The 9,938-nt window shown below is 34.6% G+C and overlaps 1 protein-coding gene across 1 annotated transcript in view; it reads right to left on the bottom strand.

The window, feature by feature from the left end:
• The window catches only part of LOC117123309 (anthrax toxin receptor 1-like), a 20,034-nt gene extending 16,026 nt beyond the window's left edge, over window positions 1–4,008 (bottom strand). Inside the window, exon 1 of the mRNA XM_033269194.1 lies at window positions 3,722–4,008. Within this exon, the coding sequence (XP_033125085.1) occupies window positions 3,722–3,843 (122 nt within the window). The 5' untranslated portion in view covers window positions 3,844–4,008. The remainder of the gene's footprint in view (window positions 1–3,721) is intronic.
• Between the last annotated feature and the right edge of the window lie 5,930 nt (window positions 4,009–9,938).

The raw sequence follows: 9,938 nt of genomic DNA, 5'->3' as shown, positions 1-9,938 counted from the left end.
ATAATCAAAACAGCCGTTAACACTGTTAAATTAGGCCTATATATAAATCATCAAATAAAGGTAAATACAGTGTTATAATAAAGAACATGATGGTACATCGTGTAGCATAGCTCTCCACGAATGTTTTCCTGTAAATAAATACATTGTGTAATAAAATGCTTCTGACGGGATTCGAACCTGCCACCTCTCTATGTGCACCATCGTTGTGTAATCAGTGGCGTAGCCAGAATATTTCTGTATGGGGCCTAGTGTGATATTATGTGGGGGTGAGAGACAATCTAAACGGGGAACCAAATGCTGGGGGCCAGGGGGCTGCGAAGGACAACATTCGTTGAGAGCTATGTTACACGATGTACCATCATGTCCTTATTATAACACTATAATAACACAAACACACACACACACACACACACACACACACACACATATATATATATATATACATATATATATATACATATATATATATATACATATAACGTAGGCCTATATATTATAATGATAATAAAATAACTATGCAATAGGAACAAGTTATAACAACCATAACCATAATCATAATCAAAAAAATTGTATTATAATCCCAAGTACAATCATTTTCTTCCTACATATTCAGACTACCAATTATGGATGAAAAAGGAAAGATAGTAAAAAAAAAACAAAAAAAAAAAAACAGTTTGACGCATACGGTAGCATAAAAACAAGACTGTAATATTTTCATATTGACGAGACGTGACGAGATAACCTAATTTTCTGACCAGTGTATTGTTATTCGCGCACTTGGCTATGAGCTCATCGACTAGCTTCATGACAACCCATACGTGGAAGACAATGCGGAATCATCGGATGTAGTAGGTTTCCTGAAGGCAGTACCCAAGAGCCTATTACGGATTTTTTTTTTGTTGGATCATGGCGGATGGCAGAGCCGCAGATACCAATATTGGAAGTATGATACATGAATAGGAAATCAATAAAATGACTTTCAAAGATAGCAACAGGAGTGGATGCATACATTCTTGGAAGTCAAAAATTGTAATGATGGATAGGTTGATGCAATACATTTTTATCAAAAGACTATACTTTATATTACCTATGAAAATGTGAACCGCAGTATTACCGAATATTATGAATTTAATCCGAAGATTCAATATCATTTATTATTGAATAAAGTATTCATATTGACACATCCGAGAGTGCCGACAGGACATCATGGGCCGAGATGTCACACACCTCTATATGTCTTCCAAATATTCCTGCCCAAAAGAAACATCATAGCCTACAGACATAAAAAAAAAACCACAAAAATATATACCTTTACTTTGGTCACCCCAGTTTATTACGAGAACCAATGACAATAATATACGAATTTACAGGAATACTGTAATATAATACAACCGAACAAAAAAACATGTTTGCCTGAAGATTTTGTATCTACTTCTAAATACTGCGAACTATATTGTCTTTCTTCTCTGACAAAAGAAGTTGAGAAACGCTTCGATGAATTTTGATTTAAAAATAAATATAGAAAACGACGTGGAGAAAAAGAACTGAAATTAAGCATTTTCTAATATTGTCGTAGATTAAGTATTTACTGAGTAATGTGTAGTTACTTTAAGTTTGTTTACCCTTACTTTATAGTAGGGATGTTGATTGAGTGTACATGCGGCTCTTTGAAAATTGTGACAAGTGAAGCACGTTGTTATGCAATTGTTTTTTCCTTTTCATGTTTTTCGAGGAGCTACTACCTCATATCAGCAGCACTACTACTTGTGTTTTACATCTTAATTTGTTTAACTAAACGCACCAAATGTGCCACCGATCTAAATGTGTATGTATGTTCAAATAAATACAGCATTATTATTACAGAATCGTTTGGATATCCACACGGAAAGACTTTGCTGTACTGTCCAAGAAAGATGAACTGCGGTTCGTTGTGTTGTATTGTGGTATGAGTATCAACTGTTATTTAAAGAACAAGTCTTTATAGCCACATCTTATATTGTTATGGATCCCTAAAAAAAAAACATCGTTGACTATGTTGAAGGCCTAAACATTCAAACATAACGATTTTGAAAATAACACTTTCGATGAAAATCTGACCGGGCTATGTATTCGTTTAATAAAACTGTAATAATAGAATGGATGACAATGTGTTTAAGAAAGAAAAAAAACACACCAAAGCCTCTTAGGCCTACTCTTAGATAGTTGCATAAAGATATAGTATCAAAACAATCTACACAATATACCAGCTACCTGGCACACGTAGGCAGATCGTGTGAGTGCAATAAACAATATTTATTGTTCAAAACACTTTATGCAATTAGAATTTATTTGAATGATATGAAGTAATTGATTGATTTAAGTTGCTATTCATTAATTAATAATGAAACTTCTTTAAACTTTAAAACATTTTGAGTCGACAGGTCAATTGTCTTGCTTGATTGCTTGCACGATTGATTGACTGACACCTCTACCGCCGTGCAACAACACTTTTAGAAGAACTTATCACAACCTGATAGAATTCTAAGGTCTGAAATAACATACTATTGGTATGAACAATGGTTTGAGACGTGACTTACGGCGCACAGTGTCCCTCAGGAGTAGAAAATAATGCACAATAAACCACGGATATCTGTGGTGGGTTATCCAATATTTACATTACGAAGTGTAAAAGTGAGAAATGATTGTTAAGTTGAGTGAAATAATAGACGGATATTATTGTTTTTTTATCCAGGTACTGTAAGTAAATCTCCATGGAAGAAAAAGGTATAAGCGAGCTAAGAAAACACAATACTAACACCAAAAATTATATGCGCAAGACTCTTCCCAATGACATTAAGCCTATCGGTATCCGGTAACAAAGACCCTATAACAAGGAAATAATTTATTCTAATTACAGGTATATAACTTATAAAAATATGTTTAAACTTTATTTGACGAGTGTACTGGTATGCGATTATCTTACTAACTGTAAGCCTAATAGTAATACAGGTAGGACCAGAGCCAGGATTGTTCGCTATGGGGTGGAGTTGAAGGGCTTAGGCTGAAATTTCAGATGGTTTGAGTCAACACACCAAGTCTACACCAAACAAAAAGTCATGACACCCTAGATTCCTCCGGAAATGGAGCTCTCATCTGAAAATGCTCAACGTGTCTTTTATTATTCGAAGTTTGATTTTTACCAAAAATACTTTTCAGCTCCACATTGGTAATTATAACAGGTCTTAATTATCATAACAATATTTCATAATTCAAACATATACAGTACAATACAAAACCAAAGTGAATATACGAGGTATGATCGTTAAACTGTTACAGAAAATAAATGATGCTTAGAATTTACTTATCAGAAGTCGAAATGCTAAAGAGGTATCACCTAATAAAGTATTTAAGTGTTGAATAGAATTTTTCGAACCTTCAGACTTAAAAAATACTACAACTTTCTTGAAATAGAATGAAGCTCTAGCTGTTAAAATTCAGGTCGAATGTTAGATGAATGGTCCTCCTGATAAATATGACGCAGGTGTGGTTGATAAACTATTTGCATAGGATCTCCTAAAGGTGTCTATCACTGTATAGACTACTATTTTACAGTGTTAATAAACATGCGTATTGGCAAAACCAATTGAGTGCCACTGCGGGGAGACTAAATAAACAGGCTCTAATAATCCACCACTTCAGGTTTAGCTTATTTCTGGTAAATTCATGAAGCTACTTTACTTACTTGTCGAGTACAAAATATAGATCAAAACCTCCTTGGCATTTGCTTTTTGTCTGGCTAAGGCAACCTGTAAGCATAAAGGCAGCAATAACAAATAATAACAGTATTTCTTTGCAGACGTCCATCGTTCAACAGCTGAAAATTCGTCTAGAAAATGCAACTACAGTGCCTGCACTGATCGGTATTCGACGTGTAGTGTTAAAGAGATCATCTCAATGTATCAGGATATATTTCGCACATGCGCATTAACGAATTCGGATTTGTCGCGTACAAGTTTTGTATAATCTGACATAGGCCTATAATTTATTTATTGGTAATATGGACGGGAAGTGTCATTCATGACCTTCGAACCACCGAGCTTCCCAAGCTCAATAACCTCGATATAATTGCTTACCAGGTCCGGTCGTTGCTATGTAACGGAGAGAAAGTTCGGAAGCTAAAGTAAACTCCAATTGGGTACAAGCCATCCTTTCGAAGCGAAGACATACTTTTGTGATTCTATCATTTTCTAATAATAGAAACCGAGGCATCCGATAATAGAAAAAATCGTTGATGTATGTTAGATAAGTATTGTATTGTTCATTCCAAGAGAGGAAATAATTTTGATGACAAGTTCAAGGTCTCGATAAAAAGAAAATACAAATTCGGAATGTGAATGGGCATACGATAATACGAAGTTTTGTTTTTATAAATGAGCGCTTATTAATCAGTAGCGGATGTTAGTTCGAAAGATCTTCCGTGTCACAGAACAGTAGGCCTCTCTTAATCTGTAGCCCATATCATAATGTATGTAGCATTCATAGTGAATTCTACACTCTTCATGTCGAACTTTGGAATTGATCAAAACTCCCTAAAATGTACAATTTTTAGAGGAAATCGGCCTACCCCAACAAGAAATGCGAAATTTGATATTTTTAGGCAATTTCAGGAGGTGAAAAGGGCATCTTCAAGGGGTGGGGAAAGATTTTCGACAGATGGATATTTTCCCCTTGTCCAACGGTGGTTACGCCACTGCGGAGAACATCTGGCAGCTTAGATCAAAGGAGCTATGGACACATTTTGAAGTGGAGAAGGGGTTGCAGGGTGTTGTGAGTCTGGTCATTATGATATCTTCCTTTTTATTCTTGTCTTTATTTTTCTCTTCTCTTTTTCTTTTCCTTCTCCCTTTCCTTTTCCCCTTCTTTCTCTTTCCCTCCCTTTCCCTCTTACTTTTCTCTTATTACCCAGCCCATAAAACTTCGGGGAAAGTGGCAGTCAAAATTGCATGCATCATTACACGTCAGAAATCCGTCGTCGTCCTCCTCCTGTTTCGAAACCTTCCTATCAAAAACAACGGTGACGACGAAAGCGACGACAATAACTACTTAGCCTACGAAATAACTTGATAATATCTAGGCCTAATAATATTGCAATATGACCGTATTTAAATACCAAATATAATAATCGCATCTAAAATAAAATTCTATAAAAATGAATATAAATTAATTGAAACTTGCCTAAGGCTATAACAATTTTCTGTAGGCACTATTATTGTCAATCGTATTTTTAAAAAATCATATGCTATAATTGGTGAAATACAAAATGACAATGTGAATTAATGTGACGGAAGTGACAAAAAACACGATAATGTACATAGGCCGCCTACATGCAATATTTTTTCCTATTTTCATATTTTGATTGGAAATTATATGATGGGAATTTTTAAGGACGCATAACCAGTAGGCCATAGATCAAAACTGGTATTTTAAGTGGAAGGATGTTACACTTCGTGTATGACACGTTTGCAAGTTTATAAACAATGATAACCTTACATCGTGAAGGACAAGCATTTTTCTCACCAATATCATACAGTCGTAGGCCTACAGTATAACAATACTACGATTAAACACATTTTTAATAATACTTACGTAAGCATCAATTTTTAAATTGTATTCACAGTGGTTTTTAATAAATATGTACATTTATAATAAAAAATTAATTATAAATTTTTAAATAATTAAATCAATACTTTCGTTAGCGTTTTATTTTTTCATTGCATAATGCCATTCTGATAAGTTTTGACTATTACAAATATGTATTTGGATTTCTAGTATCACATTTGATTGGTCAATCGATGTATTCTTTGTCACTCTTAATATTGTGCATTTTACTTCATTGAATTTATGAGTAAATTTGTTGCAAATAAATAAAGTAAACTGTAAGATATAATAAAAAATTAACAAATATTGTTTATATTATTGGGACAACATTAATAAAAACCTTATACGTAAATTGAGACAATATGGAGATTTGGCAACCTTACGAAAACGATAACGAATACGTCATCTTAAATATCTTCACTTGTGCCTAAAACATTCTTAACAATACATACAGATTGCCGACCTTGTAAAAAGATAATATACTGCCCTTGTTTTCAATAGGAGGCCCGCGGGGAAAATTTGTCCTGCAGAGTAATTCCTGTCTCTTATACACATCTAGATGTGTATTAATTATAGAGCGCATATTGTGGAGACCTCTGTGAGCTTAACATAAACGTGAAAAGAAAAAAAAAACAGACCAAGAATGTGTTCTGAATCGAACCTTACAGACATGCTAATCGTACTCAACGTTATAATCATTCGATGAATAGGCCTACATTGTCAATAAAGTATAGACAAAAAATAACCCTGAGTCATGTGCACTAACAAGTTTACGGGAAAACAGCTTGAAGATGTTTTGAAAAGTATGAGCAAGTTATAAAAGGCCATAAATTGCATATTTCGCCTAGACCCTATATAAGTGCCCCAAGTTTTGTTTCTCTGGTTTGTTATGTTAACTGTGTTTCGTCTAAAGTGTTTGAACTTCATTTTACATTGTTAATAAAAACGTGTTGCACCTAGAACAGTGTCCATAAAAATACAAAGGACACCGCGTACAATGAGGAAACAAGGTAAAATTAAATTCATATTACTGGTATTTTTTTTTTAAATGTGTCTAGACTCTAAACAGGCTTTATTATTGGGATAAATCATATTGTTACTTTTGTTTGCTTTTTGGGCGCACCTTCACAAGAGGAAGTTTGCCAATGTTATAAAAGTGAAAATTCCAAATAAAGTATTATTAATATTATTACTGGTAAAGTGACCCTCTAAAGCTGACTAAAGACTCCTAAACTGATGACACGTCCCCCAGAAATTAATCATCCAGGTAATTTTAGCAAATTGCTTCCAACTCGGCGGAAATTATCTTTGGCCATTGAGATTAAATCTAAAAATGTTTTGGCCCTTCTAACAAATTAATTGAGAACCAAGGATCTACTCTATAGATTGACTAAAATGATGACGAGTCGAATGGCCGAGCGGTTAAGGCAGGGGCTAGAATGAGGCCCAGAGTACACAATTGGCTCATGTACACTTTGGAGAACCCAGTATGTCTTTCGAGACGAGTAGGGGGTTATCTCATACAGCCCCTGTTACCCTGCGCTTACGGACCATTAGATCCTTTGCAGGATGTACCTACGTAAACGTAAATGACGTAACCGTATTCGTTATCGTTTTCGTAAGCTGGCAAAACCTCTATTAAAAATATTTAATCACTTGAAAACATTTACCGTAACGATTGAATTCCTACTTTCAAGAGCAAGGGCCGCCCCCACCCCTTTGGAAAGTAAAAAAAAAAACAAAAGAAAAAAGAAAGAAAAAGAATTAGTTGATCACCCAAAACACCTCAGAGTTTATTTTCGGGCATCTAGAAAACAACAAATTGGCAGGGAAATTGTTGTCTCGATCGGCCCCACTTTCGCCCCACCACCTTTTCGGACATCTCTGGATCCGCCCCTGAAGGGCAGTGGTGGAGCCAGAGGGGTGAGGGCTGAGGGGCTACAGCCTATCATCGGGGCTACAGCCTATCATCGGGGCAACCTAAGCACCCCTCCCCCACCCCAGGAATGACGAGTTTATTCGTATAATTTTACCTGTCTGTTCCTTTAGCAAATACAATATCTATCGTCTTCATTGAACTAAGCCTATTGTGTACTGTTTGTGTTAACATTTCACCACAATAATAACAAAAACAACAACAACAATAACAACAATAATAATAATAATAATAATAGTAATAATAATAATAATAAAAACAACAACAACAATAACAACAATAATAATAATAATAATAATAGTAATAATAATAATAATAATAATAATAATAATAATAATAATAATAATAATAATAATAATAATAATAATAATAATAATAATAACATTAATTCACGTGCCGTTTTGTTGTAAGTTATTCGATTACCGTATTTATTACTTTTCACATTGAATTAAGCCCATGAAACAGATATTCTTCACAGTGAAGTAATTACGTTCTAACATTTATTGGACCGTACGGTAAGGCAGCAGAACAGTGTTTTGACACTATTTTTTTTATTTCAGTGCATATCAATATTATGTACTGAAATAAGAGAAAAGAATACAAATACTCCCCGTCCCCCGTTTGAAAAATTCTGAATCCGCCCCTGCTCAATGTGACTCATTAAAATGATTCACGTTCTAATATGACAAATGCTCGTTTGGATCCTCGTGATGCTTGGATATATTGTGCTCGGGGAAGCAACATCGTGGTTGACAAATTTCAGGAAAAATTCCCGTTTATCGTAGCATAATACACTTTTTTTCCCTTTTTTTTTAAAGAACACATTTCATAAAAACACTGAGGCTGAAATTGCTTAAAAAATTAAGAACAAATTAAGAACAAATTGAGGCTGAGGTAAAACGTTAAATGAGGTTTTTATTTAAAAGGGAATAGAAAAATCAACAAATCTTATCGGTACAATGTATTCCCTCTATAATGAAGTACAGTAATAAACTGCGGTACAACAATATTTTCTATGTTTGAAAAGTGTGTAAACGTAAGAACAAAATAAGAACATTTTGAGCCTGAAATCGGCAAAAAAATAAGGACACGGAGCCTGGGCGAAATTTTGTTGGTTTTATTAAAAAATCTTCGGTTTTGGAGGTTGATTTCGATATTACAAAACATACATGAAATCATTTTAAGATAGTTTGATGCCTATCAAATAACTAATAAAAATTCACCAAAATTCGTGAAATATCCGTGGCTTCCCTAGGCGGCCCCTGTCACCCCCGTCGGGGCTTATATCCCCCTGTCACCCCCCCGTCGGGGCTTATATTCCCCTCCCCCTGTCAAGCAGATCCTGGCACCACCACTGCTGAAGAAACACAGTGCGGTATGTTGCGAATTTGATATATACAATAGGCCTAAAAGAGGCTTGAATATCTTTAGATATCATACGCAAGTCTTAACAAAGCAATATAATTAGGCCACTTAAAACGAGATAGTGTACAGTAGTTTATAATATCTACGTTCGGGATCTTAAAAAATTCTTCATTGGCTTGATGACCAAAAACCGCTCATTTCCTGAATATGTCTTTATTGTTTATATTATGACTCATATTGGCCTAGTACAATTATGGCCAGTGATGTAATGGCAAAATACATATACTGTACCATACATTGGGCTTGGTGTCTGATTTGTTTGATTTTTCTTCCTCATGCCTTACAGAAATCCTAGCGTAGGTCAACAATGCGTTACGGAACGTTAAACAAAACACAATATCTAAGGGGCGGGGCTTAGTGGAAAGGTCCATTAAGATAATGCTTAATTTCTTGTTAGACATTGTCTAAATTTTAATATAGGCTATTATACCGTTCAATTAAAAGAAGAACAAAAAGTGTTTGCACTATTTTCTAATTACTACTGTTGCATGTATTATTGGTATTATTGAAAATATTACACAGAATTATGAAAGTAATTAAAAAATAATAATTTCGGCGTCATTTGATGTATTTTAAAAATCATGATAACATTTAAAACCCATCAATACACATTGGGCTGTTGCTTTGACTATGCATTCCATATTACCGTACTCGCACGAACAAGCACCCCGTTTGAATAAAAAAAATTCAATCATACAGTACAGTACAGTACCAACTTAATTTTCTGCACCAACTATTCGCAACTATCCTAGCATTGTCGGTCGGTCAGTCCATCTGTCTATCTGTCAGTCTATCAGTCTCCATTAACTTTATCATGGTTTTCATGCGTCTTTAGATTCCCGTTCTTGTTTTATTGCTATCCTTTTTGGATTTAGAATTACAGTAGGCCTATTTAATATCTAACCAGAGCCTTGCAGGCGTCAACGTTCCTGTGCATGAC

The sequence above is a fragment of the Anneissia japonica genome, unplaced genomic scaffold (assembly GCF_011630105.1).
Source record: "Anneissia japonica isolate Jap-2015-1 unplaced genomic scaffold, ASM1163010v1 scaffold287732_len518695_cov146, whole genome shotgun sequence".
Lineage (NCBI taxonomy): Eukaryota > Metazoa > Echinodermata > Crinoidea > Comatulida > Comatulidae > Anneissia > Anneissia japonica.
The sequence above is the reverse complement of the archived record's forward strand: the minus strand, read 5'-3'. Positions and strand labels throughout refer to the sequence as shown.